Source organism: Lactuca virosa, chromosome 7, assembly GCF_052849685.1.
Source record: "Lactuca virosa cultivar CGN04683 chromosome 7, Lactuca_virosa_CGN04683_v6, whole genome shotgun sequence".
Classification (NCBI taxonomy): Eukaryota; Viridiplantae; Streptophyta; class Magnoliopsida; order Asterales; family Asteraceae; genus Lactuca; species Lactuca virosa.
In genome coordinates, this window is record NC_136432.1 from 26,434,279 (window position 1) to 26,452,825 (window position 18,547).

General features: G+C 32.4%; 5 protein-coding genes across 6 annotated transcripts; 4 read left to right on the forward strand and 1 right to left on the reverse strand.

Annotated features, from left to right (window-relative positions):
- Positions 1 to 1,956: 1,956 nt before the first annotated feature.
- Positions 1,957 to 6,755, forward strand: LOC145123965 (phosphatidate cytidylyltransferase 1-like). Its single transcript, XM_079059156.1, has 12 exons — positions 1,957 to 2,087; positions 3,238 to 3,344; positions 3,793 to 4,049; positions 4,148 to 4,299; positions 4,661 to 4,802; positions 4,898 to 5,054; positions 5,148 to 5,195; positions 5,607 to 5,693; positions 5,875 to 6,003; positions 6,105 to 6,161; positions 6,273 to 6,356; positions 6,450 to 6,755. Exons 2-12 carry the CDS (start codon positions 3,270 to 3,272, stop codon positions 6,537 to 6,539), a joined length of 1,278 nt encoding a protein of 425 aa, XP_078915282.1. The 5' UTR covers positions 1,957 to 2,087; positions 3,238 to 3,269; the 3' UTR covers positions 6,540 to 6,755.
- Positions 6,756 to 6,826: 71 nt separating this feature from the next.
- On the reverse strand, positions 6,827 to 8,948 carry LOC145123964 (Pentatricopeptide repeat (PPR) superfamily protein). Its single transcript, XM_079059154.1, has one exon. The coding sequence runs from the start codon at positions 8,800 to 8,802 to the stop codon at positions 6,928 to 6,930; it is 1,875 nt and encodes a 624-aa protein (XP_078915280.1). The 5' UTR covers positions 8,803 to 8,948; the 3' UTR covers positions 6,827 to 6,927.
- A 136-nt stretch (positions 8,949 to 9,084) lies between these two features.
- Positions 9,085 to 11,111, forward strand: LOC145123966 (uncharacterized). Its single transcript, XM_079059157.1, has 2 exons — positions 9,085 to 9,570; positions 10,467 to 11,111. The coding sequence occupies exons 1-2, from the start codon at positions 9,261 to 9,263 to the stop codon at positions 10,892 to 10,894; spliced, it is 738 nt and encodes a 245-aa protein (XP_078915283.1). The 5' UTR covers positions 9,085 to 9,260; the 3' UTR covers positions 10,895 to 11,111.
- A 779-nt stretch (positions 11,112 to 11,890) lies between these two features.
- LOC145127365 (uncharacterized) lies at positions 11,891 to 14,260 on the forward strand. Of its 2 annotated transcripts, none has more exons than XM_079062580.1 (4): positions 11,891 to 12,420; positions 12,885 to 13,046; positions 13,130 to 13,300; positions 14,084 to 14,260. In XM_079062580.1, the coding sequence occupies exons 1-3, from the start codon at positions 12,061 to 12,063 to the stop codon at positions 13,280 to 13,282; spliced, it is 675 nt and encodes a 224-aa protein (XP_078918706.1). In that variant the 5' UTR covers positions 11,891 to 12,060; the 3' UTR covers positions 13,283 to 13,300; positions 14,084 to 14,260. The 2 variants fall into 2 exon arrangements, with proteins under 2 accessions (XP_078918706.1, XP_078918705.1); XM_079062579.1 differs by having other exon boundaries at positions 11,893 to 12,420; positions 13,130 to 13,313.
- Positions 14,261 to 15,578: 1,318 nt separating this feature from the next.
- Positions 15,579 to 17,428, forward strand: LOC145125158 (mediator of RNA polymerase II transcription subunit 11). Its single transcript, XM_079060649.1, has 4 exons — positions 15,579 to 15,769; positions 16,709 to 16,802; positions 16,885 to 17,001; positions 17,126 to 17,428. Exons 2-4 carry the CDS (start codon positions 16,749 to 16,751, stop codon positions 17,300 to 17,302), a joined length of 348 nt encoding a protein of 115 aa, XP_078916775.1. The 5' UTR covers positions 15,579 to 15,769; positions 16,709 to 16,748; the 3' UTR covers positions 17,303 to 17,428.
- The last annotated feature ends 1,119 nt before the right edge of the window (positions 17,429 to 18,547 follow it).

Genomic DNA, 18,547 nt, shown 5'->3' on the forward strand with positions numbered 1-18,547 from the left:
ATAATTTAGCTTGGACAATTTTGACTAACCGTCTTCCAACTAGAGATAAATTAGTGAATAGGGCGGTAGATTTTGTGTTGATATTATGCCTGGTTTGTCATAATTAGGTGGAAAAAAACAACTCATGTTTTTATTGATTGTGATTTGTTCCATTTCTACTTGGTTGATAATTAACTGGTTGTCAGTGTGACACTCCAGTTCCTCATATTTATTCAGTTCAACATTGGTTCTCTTGGTTGGATGCGGTTAAAGAGACATTGAATCAACGATCTTGCTTGAAAGTGGCAATGTTAATAACTTTTTGGGTGATATGGACTTTTGGAACTCCGTAGTATTTGGTGAGCAAAAGCAAAGGAAATATACTATTTTGATAGAATTGTGATCGTTTTCTCTTTTAATTTGTTGGTGCATTGAAATTCTAAAGTGAAAGTTAATTGGAGGTCATTGTTACAAAACCCTATATTTGCTATTATTTCCTTTTATATTTTGCTTATTTTCTAGTATCTTGCTAGTAATAAATAAGATTCATATGTTCAAAAATGAAAATAATGGTATTTTAAAAAAAAAATATTGCTAGACTAGATATGTCTTATTTGCAGGATGGAAAACCAATCGGTGTGACCTTCATCCAATAAAAAATACCCAAATACCTTGACGAATGAATGCGTGTTGATTGTGCAAAAGAAGCATACATATCATTTACGTTACAAGAAAGATGTGTCCAACACATGCCATGAAGCCGCATATAAATGTATGTTTATGTATGTTTATTGATTTTCTATTACTTTTGTAATAATAATTTACTTGTAATTATTACTCATGAGTGTCATCAAACATTTTAGCTAATTGAGGTTTACACGAGTATGAAAGATATTTATGTTATGCAAAAATACAAGTTAGTAGATGTGTAGGTTTTAAATATCAATGTCTTGGATAATTTTCGGGATTGTACTAGAAAAACTTTTTGAAATATGAAATTCGACCCTATAGCCCGTGGTTGCATGAATTCAGACTTGGGATAATCTAAGAAATCAATATGGATTTCAGGAAAATCCAAGATTGCTAAATAGCAAACACATAATACATTTGATTTATTTCGTGTTCTTTGAGACAATAATTCGGTAGAGTAACAATGTAATTTTCGTATAACTCTTTGCAGAACTAAACATCTCTATATGTAGAGAAGAAGAAGAAAGTTAGATTAAGTAAATTTTGGAGCAAAAAAAGAACAACTGTTCCCAACATTTGCACCGGTTCATTTATTTAGTGGGACCGTTGTCCTGCCCCCCGTGTTTCCGGTATCACTTTGATTTATCCAAACATGTACTCTGTATCTCTCAAACTCGTATAATAGATAAAGTTGAACTTAACTTATCTCAAATTAATCTCAATTATATTAAATTAAATGATAGAAACTAAAATTACCCATAACATGGATTGTAAAAACAAAGATGTACTGCTATCAAGCATATAACTACCATCAATGATATTGGTCCATTTTGATGGGACCACTCATATATATGCATAACTTTATCATGGGTTCTCTCTTACAATGTAATCTTAAAAAAAACAAGCCATAGGAATTTAGTGATCGACTTCTTAGTTTTGTCCTTATGGAAAATGTCTAAATAAAAAGTAACATCTAAGTTTTAATTATAAAAAAAATACCCTGTATAAAAAATGGCCTAACAATAATTCTTTTTTCATTTCATCAATCATTAGTATATTTTGTTAATATTCTGCTGAAAAATAAAATGATTATAGTAATATGGTACATTGGTAAATAAAACCAAATCGATTAATAAAATATTACCTATTCAAACTAAAATCCATGATAAACAATTATCAAAACTTCAGGGTACAAAATAATATCAGTTAAAACTTTTGGACTAGTGATGTAATTTCTCTTATTAGTTTCAAAATCTTCACGAACACATATTATTTATTTTTGGGAGTGGGGGCATATATGCAGTTATACACAATATATTTTATATGTTTATATATACACACACATCTACATGTGTTAAGTCTATTCTAAAGTGTTTGAAGATTGATTTCCCTTCCACTGATTCAGATTTGACTGCGAGGTTTGCTTCTTTCGCTAATTTAATTCAATTCGTTAATTTATGGTTTCGTTTTCGGATTTTAATCACCGTGTGATCATGATATCGTTGAATTTCTTCTCTTTCATTGGTTCATGTTATTGGCTATAAACAGTACTTCAATTAGCTCTGTTTATGGTTATGTAATGTCCTAATGATATAGGAACGTTGAAACTCTTAGAACGTGAGAGTTAGTTTGAAGAAGCTCAATTTGAATACTTAGGGTTTTGGATTTCGTGAGCTTTTCACTTTGAAGTTTGATTCGTTTCTGTGATCTAAGTAAAAACTGCTTGACGAAAATCTGGGAAAAAGGCATGGTAGTAATGTTTTAGAGGTTGATGTCGTGGCAAATTATGCCTGGATTGAAAGCAGACTCTAGGGCTTGTAAGTATGTTAAAATATGGCACCTATGTTTTGGGAACTGTGTCTTCATCTGTGTGATAGGAATAAACTGTAAAAGCGTTGAGGAGCAAGAAAATCTATAAAGGGGGCATGAAATCTACAAATTGATTCGAATTTTTTCTTTTTAGCCTAAAATTATTGAAACTTTTGGCAGAAAATCTAGAAAAGGAGGGGTGTGGGGTGGGGGTGGGGGTGTATGGCATCTGCTAGCTTCCTCCCTGGCTCTGTTAATAAAAGTATTTTCTGATGGTTTTTTTGGGTATCTGAAATCATCTGTGTTTGTTATGATGTGCTTTTTCTTTTATGGCTGATGCTTAATTCTAGTCTTTGAATGATTATTTCTCAAATTTGTATTTTACCTGTCAATGCAACTACATAACTTTAGCCCCAATTAGACCATGAACCCCATATGAGTAGTGACTAATATACAAGCTAGTGCACAGAACTTGTTCATATACATGTATATATGTTTAGATATCAGGTCACTGTTATCATAAAAGGGGACTTGATGTGAGATAAGTGATTGAGGGTATCACATATAATCAATGCAATTCAGCAATTCTTATTCTCAACTTCAAATGCAATGTGTTTGTATTTTATCTTTTACTTCTTGTGTAATAGTATCATCTATCAACACTATTATCTTTACAAATCTTTTGGCAATACTAGATGCAGAAAGAATATCAGCATGTATTTTGATCTCATGCGTGTGTGTGTGTGTGTTTATTTTTAGGTTTATTAAGTACCCATTGTGGTTGTGGGACCATGATAAAGGAGAATGGTAGTAATGTCCAAGTTACACATGGTGGAAGGATTCGGCGTCGTAAAGGTTCAAATGAGGTAACCATGCAACTATAATTGACTAATGATTTAAATTATATAATTACATTTACAATTCATAACAAGTAAGTGTCTTGCTCCTTTTTCCTCATTAAGTCCTGTATGGATAAAGTGGCTGAATGGGTAATGATGTTTGTCTGGATAGAGTGCTTGTCCATATAAAGTATGTTTCTTTTCAAGAATGAATAAGCCATTTGAACTAGACTAAATGACCCTTTTATCCTTACATTACAAACATGTAAAGGGTTAGTGTCTTAATACATTAAAAGGCAATTTTTTTTTTGGCTTAACCCATTAAGTCATTCTATCCAGATTGAGTAAGAAAACAACCATATATAGCTGTCAAGATTAAGTGCTCAACTCATTAAGCCCATTAAGTAAAAAAGAAACAGGCTCCAAGACTTATATAAAAGTTATAGATTTTGAGGTTTATCTGTAAAAATATCAGGTTCCAGGTGATGTAGGCCAATCGAATGGAAACAACCACTTGCTTGTAAATGATCAAAATAAGTACAGATCAATGTTGATTCGTGCTTATTCAAGTATCTGGATGATTGGTGGTTTTATATTTGTTGTCTACATGGGGCATCTTTATATATGGGCCATGGTTGTCATTATACAAATCTTTATGGCAAAAGAGCTCTTTGGGTTACTAAGAAAAGTAAACGAAGACAAACAGCTCCCAGGATTTAGGCATTTAAATTGGTAAGAAAAATACTTCATTTTAATTTTTGACAAAACCCATATTTTTATTCTATGTAAAGATTCAAGATTATCAATTCTTACTTGTTATTTATTTTCAGGCATTTTTTCTTCACAGCGATGCTATTTGTATATGGTCGAATACTTAGTCAACGCCTGGTCAATACTGTCACAACAGACAAGTTTTTATATAAAATAGTGGGAAATCTTATCAAATATCATATGGTTACCTGTTATTTCCTTTATATAGCAGGTTGGTGTTGTAATTATTATCAGGAAATTTACTGGAAAAACCATTATATTTTGGGCAATTTGGTGGTTCAACTACTTTTACTTTTTTTTCTCAATCAAGTTTTTTTATAACATGTCAAAATGGTTAGTTTGGAAATTATAAAACCTGATATAACAAAGTCAAAGAGTTTAATTTGGAAGAAAGGTCTGAATCTTGTATGGTTTTATTGGAAAAAGTTAAGTATTAGTGGTTAAACCGCAAAATTACCCAAAATGTAATGTTTTTTTTTTTTTTTTTTTTTTTTTTTTTTTTTTTGTAAATTTGGTCAAAACTATTTTATTTATTTGTTCACTAAAAGTTGATGTATATGTTGTTGGTTTAGGTTTTGTGTGGTTCATTCTGTCACTAAAGAAAAAGATGTACAAGTATCAGTTTGGGCAATATGCATGGACACATATGATCCTTATTGTGGTTTTCACACAGTCATCTTTCACAGTAGCCAATATTTTCGAAGGGATATTCTGGTAATTTTATTTTAGTATATTAATGTTGTCATATGAGTTAAGATCCAACTTTCTTACATAGATAATCAGAATGAATAAATTAAATTGTGACACAGGTTCCTCCTTCCTGCATCATTGATTGTGATCAATGACATTGCTGCTTATTTTTTTGGATTTTTCTTTGGAAAAACACCTTTGATTAAGTTATCACCAAAGAAGACATGGGAGGGATTTATTGGAGCTTCTGTTACAACAATTATATCTGCCTTTGTGGTGAGCAAATTCTCCTTTAAATTGTGGAATACATTTACTGTTATTATGTAATTTGAAATGATGACATTTTGTGTACCCTTTTGTTATGTGCAGCTTGCTAATTTTATGGGTCGTTTCCATTGGTTAACATGTCCCAGAAAGGTAGCTTAATTTATTTGTAAATCACTTTTTGTTTTAAAAAGTATATTGTTTGGTATGTGATGGAATCAGGGATGTAATGAAAAAAAAAACTTGTTTGTTTTGCCTGATGGGATGGAATGGACCATTCCATAAGGAATGTGATTCCTTTCATTTTGTTAATTTTGATTCAGGTGTGTTCTTTTTCATTCCATCATGGAATGGAATGCAAAATTGCAACATAATACATTTTTATCTGTGTAATTTTTAATGACACAGAACAAAAAAATAATTCCATTGCAGCATACATTCCATTCCGTCCAACTCCAACCAAACACACCCTAATTATTATTATTATTATTATTATTATTATTATTATTATTATTATTATTATTATTGTTATTCAACACATTGATTTTATAAATCGTTGTGCAGGACCTATCAACTGGTTGGCTCCAGTGTGACCCTGGCCCACTTTTTACACCAGAGACCTTCATTTTACCTGGATGGCTTCCTGAATGGGTAACATAAACATGAATAGAATTACCAATTCCATTCCTTCATTTCATGAAAAGTTTTTCCATCATTTACACAAATGAGAGAGGATCACAACATTGAACAAAGATCAAATTCCTTCATTAACGGAATTTCTGAAACCAAAACACCGGAATGGAATTGATTTTTTTTTCTTTACCCTTTTCAGTTTCCATGGACAGAGATGCAAGTTCTACCAGTGCAATGGCACGCATTGGGACTTGGACTTTTTGCTTCAATTATTGCACCTTTCGGTGGCTTCTTCGCTAGTGGTTTCAAAAGAGCCTTCAAGATCAAGGTCCATAATCTCTACATTTATTTTTTTAAAAAAAAATTCAAACCATATTATATTATTATTTGTAATTACCTAATTTAATTTATTCTCTTCATTTGTTATAGGATTTCGGGGACAGCATTCCTGGACATGGTGGAATGACAGACAGAATGGATTGTCAAGTACGTCCCATTAAAAATTCAAAACATTTCTTTATTTCCATTTTTATTTATTTATTTTTAATGTTAAATGCAAGAAAAGAAATAACAACTTACTTTGATTTACTCATGCAGATGGTGATGGCTGTCTTTGCATACATCTACCATCAGTCATTTATTGTAGCTCAAAGCGTATCAGTTGGGATGATTTTTGACCAGGTATATATATATATATATATATATATATATATATATATATAAAATAATTTGTATTAAAATAATTATTGTACTAATGTAAATATTTGTATTCAGATTGTGATGAATCTGTCATACGAGGAGCAAAGGGTGTTGTACAATAACCTAGGACAAATACTACAAGACAGGCAGTTTGGTGAATCTTGAAGAAGATAACAATTACATTTTTGATTTGTACTATGTTTGACTTTTGTTATGATCGTTTTTTGTGGTATTGCATCATATCATACAATACATATATATGCACATGTGTATAGTGGTTGGTTGCTCTATCCCTTCTTTAAAAAAATGTAGATGGAAATGGAATCAAACAAACACACATGTATCCATCCATTATTTTTGTATCATTTTCAACTTTTCTTACTTTCTCTTTTTAAATTTATAAATTATCAATCAATGTAAAAAATTATTATCTTTTTTTAACTAATGACCTTTTTCATTTTAGCTATTGTTTATTTGACTCACTGAGTCAGTCAATTACATAAATCATCCATATTTGAAATCATTCTACATGTAAAAAACCACCAATTCATAGTTAGGTTTCAACGAGGCATTCCAACATTTTATTCCCGTCTTCTACTACCCTAACAACACACTCAACTACACAATTCCAAGCAAAATAATCAGGAACAATTCCCTTTTCCACCATCTCCATAAACAACATCAACCCCTTATGCAAATCCCCTCTCTTACAATACCCATCAATCAAAGGACTATAACTACCCGAATCCACCACCCAACCTCTTCCAACCATATCCTCCAAAAATAGCATCGCACTTCCAACTTTACCCTCACCACAAAGCCCATTAATCAAATCCCCAATAATCAAAACATCAGGAACATAACCACATGACACCATCACATCCACAATCTCAAAAGCATCTCTCACCATGTTTTCTTCACAAAACCCTCGAATCAAACTTATATAAACAAGAACACTTGGGACTCCACCTTTTAGAATCATCTCATCGTATATCTTTTTCGCATTTCCCATTCTACCCTCCTTGCAAAATGTTAATATCTGTTTGCTTCTATCAACACTTCTCGGAAATTTTGTCCCCATCTTGGTTAAAAAGTCAAGAGCCGAGTCAACTCGGTTCGCTTTATAGAAACCATATATGATGCTGTTATAAGGACTTATATGATTTGAAGAACCACTTTTACTATCCTCCATTACTTCCAAGATCTTATGCCCATCTTCTACCCTTCCTTTTGAACAAAACCCGCGAATTAAAATATCAAATGTATCAAAATTCCAAATGACCCCGACCCTTTTCATCTCATGAAACATATCAAGAGCCGAATCGAACAAACCCAACTCACAAAATCCATATATTAAAGAATTATAAGTGTCTGCATTTGGAAGAATACCCTTCAACTCCATCTCCTTTAAAAACCTATGTGCAGCCTTTGGTTTCTTGATTTTACAGAAACCCTTCACAAGAGTGTTGTAAGCCACCACATCAATCTTGCCACCTTTCTTCTCTACCCTTTCTAAAACCTCCACTGCTTCCATGGCACGATTCTTGTTACATAAAAGTTCCATTATTTTGGTTATTGCGATGACATCAGGGACAAATCCAAGATTGAAACATTTTTCTAACATGACAAGTGCTTGAATTATGTTATCTTCTTTACAGTATGCGGTTATTAAGATATTGAAAGTGACACTGTTTGGATTTACTATCTCTTTCATCAAACTCCTGGCCCTTCCTACCCCAAGTTTCCCATTCTTGCAAAGAGCATGGAGTAAGGTGTTGTATATGACAGTGTTTGGGGGGATACTGTTTTTCTTCATGAATTGTAAAAGCTTAAAAGCATCTGATATGCGATTTGTCATGCAAAGTCCCTTTGTTAAGATCCCGAAAGTGTACATATCACCTTTAACACCACAAGCCATCATCTTGTGTCTGTAAAAGCCTCTGGCTATGTCAATATCTTCCTTGACAAGAACATCGAGTATTGAATTGTAGATTTTCAGGTTAGGTTTTTCTTTGAATCTTGAAACTAAGTCAAGAACATTGATTACTTGTCTGACCATTCGAGCGTTGCCTAACCCACGGATGATGGTTATGAAGACAGTATCGTCTGGGGGTGAGCCGATTGAGCTGGGCATTTCATCGAGCAGTTGGTGGATGGTGTCGAAATGACGAAAAGTACAGAGCTTGTGGACAAGAGCTCTGTAGGTGGATTGGGTGTGAGTGAAATGGGGGAGTTTGGACGCCCATCTGAAGGTGTTGAGAGCTTCCGATGCTGACTTTTGATCTAATATGAGGTGGGAAATCTGGTCATGAGTGGGAACAGGGGAGGTTATCGGAATGGATCTTGATTGGGTGTTGTAAAGTTTATGATTTCTTTTTGACCTGAAGAAGATGGATAGATTCTTTGACGAATTGGAGAAAGTGATCATGAATATATCAAATTCAAACTAAACAAGAGCAAATGACAACCGAAGAGGGAAGAATCCTTAAAAACTAAAATTCAACTCGTCATATGATCTAGTCTTATTTTTATACAAATAAATTGTTGGAAAATGATCATTTATTGTGATTAATCCATATTTCACTTTACAACACCTGATCACATGGAATAATTAAGTCAAGACGACGACTCTTTATAGTCTATATAATAATACGTATACTGTATACATGCTGAACCATGTCTACATTCATCAAAGTGTCATCATTTTCCTCTCCAATTATCACTTTTTTTTCCAAATTAATCTCATGTCAACATTTTCTCCACATTTTAACAACATTCAAAATTCATTATAAATCAAACGCTCATCTGAAATTCTTCTCCACATAGTTTAATTTCGAACAATTAAGCTTCAATTTTTGTAAAGTTCGATACTTTTTTTTTTGACTGATGGATTTGTTTGATTTGGTCAATTCGTTCATCGAGAAAGGCTGCGGCGTGGTTGTTGATGAAGAAATCGGAAGAATCGGCGACGATCATAATCCCGATGACGATGAAGATTCTGATGTGGTGGAGAATACGATGAAGGATTCGCTGAAGAGATTATTTGCATTTGAGAACGGTGATGAAGCAAGGAGAAAGGCTACAGTAGAAGTCCATAAGGCATGGCGGCGCGTGATCGAAACTAACTCATCGCCGTCGTCGCCAGATCTAAAATGGCAGTTGATGACTCAGCTACGTCACCAAGGTTTCGACGCCGGTACACTTTCTTTCCTTATGATACATTTTGGCTACCATTTTCATTTTTCTCCAAAGTTGAACCTCTAAATTTACAATATTATATTTCATTTAATCCCTATCCCACAAATCATTACAACAATACTCCGCTAGATTTAGGATTTTCAAGCTCTCGAGAACATGATTTTGGATTCAGATTTTCTTTTTTAATTTATAATGTATTATCGAACTGTAGTCTAATCATGGTAAATTGAAAATTTCAGTTGAAAAATATGTCAAAAGAATACCAGAATGTATATAATGTTTTTGATATTTTTAAGATAATTAGTTTGAGAGTAATTTGTGGGATGTTGTTAAAATATTAGTTATTTGTAAAATATTTTATTAAAATAAAGTTATGAAACTCATTTGACCTGTCTATTTCACCATCACCAAATAAGTAAAATACATTGTGATTATCTTAAAGTAAAATAGAGTGTTTATGTATCTATTTTAGGAAAAATACATAAAAACAACTATATATTTTGACTATTTAGCGTTTTAACCATTATACAGTCACCTAATTTGATAATTTTTTCTATATGGACAGTTTGACATGCTATATTACATTAAAGTGGTTATAATCAAACGTTTTATCAAAATATAGTGGCTTTAATGGAATATTTAGTACCAAAGTTTGATTTTAATTTTTCACTAAAGTCGTTAAACTTTGACAAAATTTTATACCGTAACTATTTTAATCTGTTATATCAAGTCATGGTATGTCAAAGTGGTCCACAAAGAAAAACATCTTAAACTTACGTGCTTTTGTTTGACGAAACTGAAATACAATTGTTAAACCTCAAACTTTGACAAAAATTTATATGACTTTTACGTAATTTGCCTTTGTGTTTAAACAAATTGCATATGAATATGTAGGACTTTGCATATCAAAATGGGAAAGGAATGACAAGTTTCCATCAGGACTTTACGAATACCTTGACGTTAATATAAATGGGACCCGCTACATGATTGACATATTGATAGCAGGAGAATTCGAGATAGCAAGACCAACTAAATATTACGTTTCATTGTTCGATGTTTTCCCTCAAATTACAGTCTGCAAAGTCATCGAGCTCAAAAAAATTGTGAGAATAATGTGCGATGCAATTAGACTCTCTATGAACCAACAACAAATGCATGTACCACCATGGAGAAGACATGAGTACGTGCATGCTAAATGGTTCGGGTCTTATAAGAGATTAACTAACACGTATTCAACTAAAAGTATTACAGACTCGAGTGTAGATAGCAAAAAAGTTGTAAGTTTTTTGTCATTTTCGGAACAAAATTGCTATTCGAGTTGAAGAGAAGAGTTTGGTGGGAGGGAATTTTGTTTGAAAGTAGGTAATTTGGCCATGGTTCTGAATGGACCAATGTTAATGTAATTTTTAGGGGATAAAGAAGTGATTGTATAGTGTAAAGAAAGGTAAAGTATGGATCTAAAATGATTATTGTGATTTAAGATCATAATAATCAGTTTTTTAGTATTTAATAAAAAAGTGATTAATTTGATTTTTTTTATTAATGTTGTTGAAAAACCACATGTTAAGAATAAGTAATATTTCATCATAAAAAGGTTGAATGTTGTATCTGAGAATACGTTCACAATAAATAGCCATTTCTTAACCTTGGGCGTCTTCGACAAAATTAGCTGGTAGCGGATAGCTTGTAGCGGGTGACGGGTAGCTTGTAGCTTGTAGCGTTTTGTTAAACGCTAGCATTTGGATTTGGAGCGTTTTGTTTAAACTAAACGCTAGAAGCTTGTAATGCCAAACAAAGTTTTCTGTTCAAAACGGGGCGTTTTGTCAAACGCTAAAAGCTAGAAGCTCTCAAACGCTTCCAAAAAGCTCCGTGCCGAACACGCCCCTTATAAATACATATATGTAGTTATGTACTGTGTACAAACTATTTGAGAAATACAGCATAATAGCATGAAAGACATAATATTTTGATATATTTTAAGGTAAAATCTAACACTTTTTACAATTTAAATCAAATGCGTGAATCAACATTGTATGCTTATTTGCATCAAAGGTACAATATTTTTACTAATTTTTTTAATAAAAAACTTAATTTTTTTTATTAGCTGATGAAAATCGTTAATGCCGGTAAAAACTAAAAAGGGTGAAATTTTTTGAAAAATGATTTTTATTTTAATCGTAAAAATGTGAATTTTTTTATTAGCTGATGAAAATCGTGGGTAGAGACGTAGAGTATTTGGCATGATATTTTGAGGATACGTTGAATGTGGTAGGAGGGATCACTATCGACGGCTCTTATTCACGGCACCACGGAATAGTCTACATCTGCCCGTACCTGATATTTACCAATATATAAAACACTGATACAAATGTAATTTTAGAGAGAGAGAGAGGGACCACGCCTAATTTGTATACGGAGAAACAGAAAATCGCCGACCAATCTCCGACCACCGATACAACCACCGCCGATCCGTGCTAATAAGTCATATATGGAAGGTGTTGGAGCTCGACTCGGCCGATCCTCGACTCGCTACGGACCGGCTACCGTGTTTACAGGTCCGGTAAGGAAGTGGAAGAAGAAGTGGATCCACGTAACGCCTACCAACACATCCGGAGCCTCAAACAATAAGCATCATCATCATCAACATCAATCTAACGGAAACTCTTCTTCTAATGGCAACAATAACAATGCCTCAGCCTCTCATCTTTTGCTTTACAAATGGACGCCAATTCGTCAAACTCAGAACACCTCCGCCAACAACAACAATAGCAATGGCGACGCCAACGAAGACGGTGGTGCCGCCGAAGTGGACGAAGAGCCGCCCCGCCGTAAGATGAAATACATTCCAGTACTTTTCTATCACCTCTCTTCTGAATTTTTTTATTATTAAATTTGACTTTGTTCGATCTAAACTTTAGCTTATGTTTGTCCATATGTGTGTATATATAATATATTATATTTGAAGAATACGTGGATCTAAATTTGAAGAACAGCTCAATGCACATATATCTAGTTGATATAGAATAGAGTATAAATTCGTATAAGAAGAATCCAATTTGTACATGAGAATTTGTAGCCCTAGCTTAAGTAACAGCAACTTGTAATCCAAATTGAATCCAAAGTGCACATCAGAATCAATTTCCAATCCTTTTTCTTAAGTTTAATCTAATAACACAATCTAAGGTTGCTATGATTATAGAACTGTTTTAACTTTTTTGTTTACTTTCACTTCAATTTGAATTATCCATGGTTGCCAAAGTATGTTGTTATTGGGGGTTGTTTTATTATGTGTGATGGTTGATCAATGATCAGATAGCTATACTGGAGGAACAAAATAGTGAGGAACCAGAGGTGCAGGCTGATGAAGATAAACCTAAACCTGTTGAAAGTGACTCACTTGCTGCTGCAGATGATGAATCATCTTTGAAGAAGGAAAAACCTGACATCAATGATATGCCAATGGAAGAGAATCAGGTAATGTTCTGAACTCAACATATTGCATTTTTTGAAATTCAGGGAAATGAAAATGTATTCTCAGTCCTTTGATACTGTTTCAGGTTTCTGAGAATATTGATGTAGAAAGGGAAGACCTGAACAAAAGCAATGTGGGTTTAAGCTTGAATTTAAATGAAGGTGAAGGTGATGGAGATGGAGATGGAGATGGAGGTGAAGAATCTGAAGAAGCAAAAGATGAAACTAATGATGATTGATTGATTGGATAGACTAGAGTGAGTAAAATAGGTACACAGGATGGATGAATTGTTTTTTTTTAAATGATTCTACTAACTCAAAGAAAAAAATGATTGTGAAAAATTCTGGAAATGAAATTTTATCAAAAGTGATGAACTTTGACTTTTTTGGTACTAAATTGGTAAATTGTAGGATGTTTGAACTTTTGACCGAATCCAAGTGTTTCTGGACTCGACTTGAAGATTTTATGGGAGGATTTGGTCCTTTTTTTTTCTTTTGTTTATAAGAGAAATGAAATTAGCTTGTGATCAAAATACAAGGAAAATTGAAGATTTTATGTATGTGAGGATTTGATCCCACATCAAAAGTTGACTGAAAGAAATGATAGATGTGATGTATTTAAAATGTAAAAGGAACATACAAATGATCCTAAGATGCTACCAAAAAATTACATACTAAATAAGTTTATAATTATTAAAAATACAACCTACATCTTAGTTAACCGTTTATAAGTTATAACAAAAATTCAAACATCAGTTTGTATCAAATCTATTATTGGCGATATGTTGCAGCAACATGTACCAACCAAACTCCAATATGCCCATTATTATAGTTTGTGTATAGGGAGGTGATATTGCCACGACTCTTTTTTATTCATCTACGGATTTTAAACTATATTGACTATTTTGCCCCTCATTTATATGGCCTTCCCTTTCTCTCAATCTTCCACCTAAATTAAAAATCACCAGAGTATAGGATCTCCATATCGCTTCATGGGGCTGCAACAATCACCGCTCATGACCCTCTGTTTGTGTTTGCAGATGCCGTCGTCGGCTATTCTAGGGCTAGCTGTTACACCTCCTTGGGTTTATTCGTCATCTCATCTCAGGCTACTGTATATCTATCTGCAATTAAACTAAGTTTTCTGTGAAATTGTATGTAAATTTCATAATTTTTATGTAATAGTGAATGTAGAGTAGTAGATATTGAGTTTTAAATAGCGAATTTTGTGGATGTTTGAAGTTTACTGTTTAGAAATCAGCCCCCCTTCGTAATTTACTGGAATGAGGGACGGACTTGATGTCTGATGCTTTGATTGTTTGAAACTGAAGTTAGAAGTGAGACCTAAGTGAGTGAGGAAGATGGGCTAAGGACAGTGGTTTCAGCTGTCAATTTACTTTAAAAATCCGTGGATGTATAAAAAGATGTTGTGGAATTATCAGCTCCCTTGTGTATAATTGACAATTTGGATACTTGAGAATAGGAATTGGAACATGAAAGTGTATATAGGAATCAGAATATGGAAATGTATTGAAGAAACCAAATTTGTTTTTTTTTTTTTTTTTGAGTTGCTTCCTGATTCTTTTCTTGAGTTTCTTTTTTGTTCTTCATTTGGTTTTTAGGATTTTTAGGTGTGACAGGTTTCTTGGTGGCCCAAGGGAGAAAAAAATTTCTATTGTTTTCACTTTACCTTTTAGTCTTTTATGGTTTAAAATTTTGCCACATGTTTTTTTTTTTTTTTTTTATTTTCTTATTTTCCACTTGTCGTTTTTTGAGTTTTTCATTCTTATATTAAATTTCCAGAATTTACGGTTATATATATGGAAGGGTCTCATTCTATTCATGTAAGGTTATCGTTTTATTAATTTGAGAATAAAATCACATAAATGGTACAAACTCATTGATTTGCTTTCTTTTTTCAATTACTTTATAAAATGTTTAATGTTTACATATTGATATTAAACTTTTTATTTTTAATAAACTTGTGTGGTATACGGGTCTCACACCTAGTAAACATGAAATAAAATTGAAGGTAAATGAGTTCTAACCTACTGTCTGAATTCATATTTGATGGAATTGTAGGATCGAATTGAATCCTGATTTACACGATCCCAAATGTGATTTTATGCTAAACTCAATCCTATTACAATATATATATATATATATATATATATATATATCTTTTTTCATAGGTATGTTTGTAGGATTCTATATCTGAATCGAAATCTTAACAACATTTCCAAGCAGATAACCAAATAAATCGTTGTATATCTAAGGGGCAGGCCGGCTGGGGCAGACCTATGTGGATGTTACTAGCTCTATTACCACTTAAATTTTTTCAAGAACAGTAAAATATTTCGATTTTTTTTTTTTTATATATAATTACAACTCGAAAGTAAATTGGGCAGTTTTTTAGTATAAACTTAAAAAGCCTTTTAAAAGGTTTATTTACCTACATAGCCCAACCAAAAACAAGCCCAATGTCCAATCAAAACGGCCCAAGAGGTTTAATAGGCCACTAAGGTAACTGAGATTGAGGTGGGAGCTTCTGGGAAGAAAGAAACAAAGCGCTTCTGTGCTCCACCCAATCGCGATTCACCCCCTGTTAGAGACTCCGCCCACTCCCGTCTCCCTAAGCTTTTTCCGGCAGATTGCAGAGCCACTGCCGGCGTCTGGTTGCTCCAAACCTCCGGCGACTTCCCTCTCAACCTGCAAGAATGAACCAAGTAAGCATTGGTTATTTCAATTATTTGTCATTTTATTGAAAACTTGAAATTAGCAATTAGGCTTATTTTATTAGGGTTAGTATTTAGTTATTACTTTTTGTTGATTAGTATTACTTTCCTCTCAGGTTTCAATAATGAAACAAGTAAACATTAAGCAAGTTTAGGGTTATTTCAATTGTTTGTCATTTTTATGAAAAAACTTGAAATTAGGAGTTAGGTTTATCTGATTAGTTATTACAGATTTCTATTTTATTTTGGGCAAGTTTATCTTATCTAATTTTGTCTAAAAACGCATGATAAGGTGTGTATTCTAATATTGTTCGAAAATTGTTTATTAAAGTTTTTAACTTTATGTTTGCTCATGTCAGATAACCATGAACCACGAGTCATTTAAATGCACTTATTCAAAGTCTAAATTGTCCGTTGTTTGTTAGCCACTTTGGATTTAGGAATAGACAGATACAGTTTAAAATCGGTCCAGAAGGTTGGTGATGAGAGAGATGAAAATGTAGGATCGGAATTAAAGCTGGAGAAGATGGATAAACAATTTTTTAGACATTGTAACTATTATGATTTTGGATGGTTGGTTTTGAATATCGCAAACAAAACCTGTGTGTGTTATTGCTTTCCAAAATCAGGAGGATTTATAGCATTTTGGTTGCATACAATTGAAAGGATTTGTGACCTAGGCTATACTTTTATTATATTATAATGATTATGATCATATTATATAGCAGTTTCTTTCTATTAATTCAAACACTATTTTCAATTAATTTATCCGGTTAATTATCCAAACAGATTTGCCCTTGAGAAGATCGTGCAGATTTGGAATAGAATGACCATTTCCTTGAGCAAATATTATTATTATTATTATTATTATTATTATCATTTCACAAGTGTTGCTTGAAGTTAACCAGACCTTGTTGTAAACTGCAACAGCATGCAAAAGCCTGAGTTTTGAATAGAGTTAGAAATCATCATGGATTCACAAACCCAAAATGCATCACTACAACGCCTCCAAACTGTCGAAAAGGTAATATATAATACATTGATTGATTAAAATTTAAAATTAAAAATGAAAAGTAGTTTAACAAAAAGAATTGATTTGTTTTCAGAGGATTGTTAGAGTATTGGAACTTGCTGGTGGAGTGATGGAAGAATTCTCAAATCCTAGTGGACCAAGGAAGGAATTGGTCAACAATCACTGCAGTGAATTCATGCAATTAATCAAGGTTTTCATGAACACTCTTTTCTTCTTATTTCTTTTTGACTTAATACAGAAAGTCAGTGAAATGATTGATGCCTCATAAACTCTTTTTTAACCTTAATACAAAAAAATTTCTCAAACATTATTAGGATATACAAGTGACTTTAAGGGAAGAAATCAAGAGTGCATGCGAATATCGTCCATTTGAGAAGTGTGATTACATATCAAGAATATCAAATGAAATATGCTGCCAAAAAGTCCAATATGTCCTTCAAAAATTGGATGGAATGACAGAAACAGTCGATGAATATCATCATGCAGCCTGAATTTTTTTTTTTTTTTTTTTTTTTGAATTGGTGGCATGCATGGAGTAGAATTTAAACATGAAATCTGATTACAACACTGTAATGTTTGTCAGTTTTGTTTTGTCAAATCGCTTGTGTCTTTTTCTATATTTCGCTCCAAATGCAACAAGTAAAAATAATAATAATATAAAATGAGGGTAAAATGGTAATTTTACAAAGAGTCAAACCATTGATTGTCATCATTTCTCTCGTGCATCCAAAACAATGCTCATTGTTGCTTCACATTCATCCTTGCCATATTTTAGTGTTATACATGTTATGATCTCGAGTGACAGTGGTATTACTATTTCATTGTCCCTTGTAGATGGTGTACTTATCTACTAAAATATTAATTTTACGTGTGCTATCAATATCAAAGTTCACTTTTTTTTTTTTTTTTATTTAGTATGTGACGTACATATATTTCTAGATTCAAAATGTCACAAAACTTTGGATGAAATTAGATGAGATTCAAATATTTATCCAATAAAATTAACAAACATATATTAAAAAGTCTTGTAAGGGGGTGTTTGGCCAAAAGACTTGTTGCTTATTAGCTTATAACTTAATAAGCAAGTGTAGGATAACTTATGAAAAAATCACTTATTAAAGGTTTCCGACCGGAATAAGTTATTTTCATACAAACACTCCCTAAATGTTAATTTTTATAAGTAAAATATATTTTTAATACGTATTTAAGATATTATGACTTTTAACATCTCAAGAGGGTAATACGATTATTAATACTCTTGATTTAAAAAAGAAAACAACATTTTGCGGTATACAATAACATACATCATTGTAAATTAAAAATGAATATTAAGAGGGCATTGGGAAAAGTTGCAACAGATGTTAAAAGAAAATTATAAAAAGTTGCAACAATGGTTATAAAATAATTATAAAGAAACAAGGTTCTATAGAATATATACAATAAAAATTGTAAAAAAAATGTTTTGAGTATATTGTAAAAAAAAAAAAAATCTTAACTTATCAATATGCTTATTTGAAATAACATTTTAAAAAACTTGTTTATATACACCAAATACAGTGTGCTAATCATTGAAAAATATTGCCACAAAATATCTCAATCACTTTTGGTGGATTCTTAACCCCTTACATACAAAAAGATTCATCTAAGCCGAAATTTTATGCCTCTTAGACCAATTTGATTCCTTGGTGTTATTTTTGTTATCGTGAGCATAAAAATAATTACAAATATTCCCAATC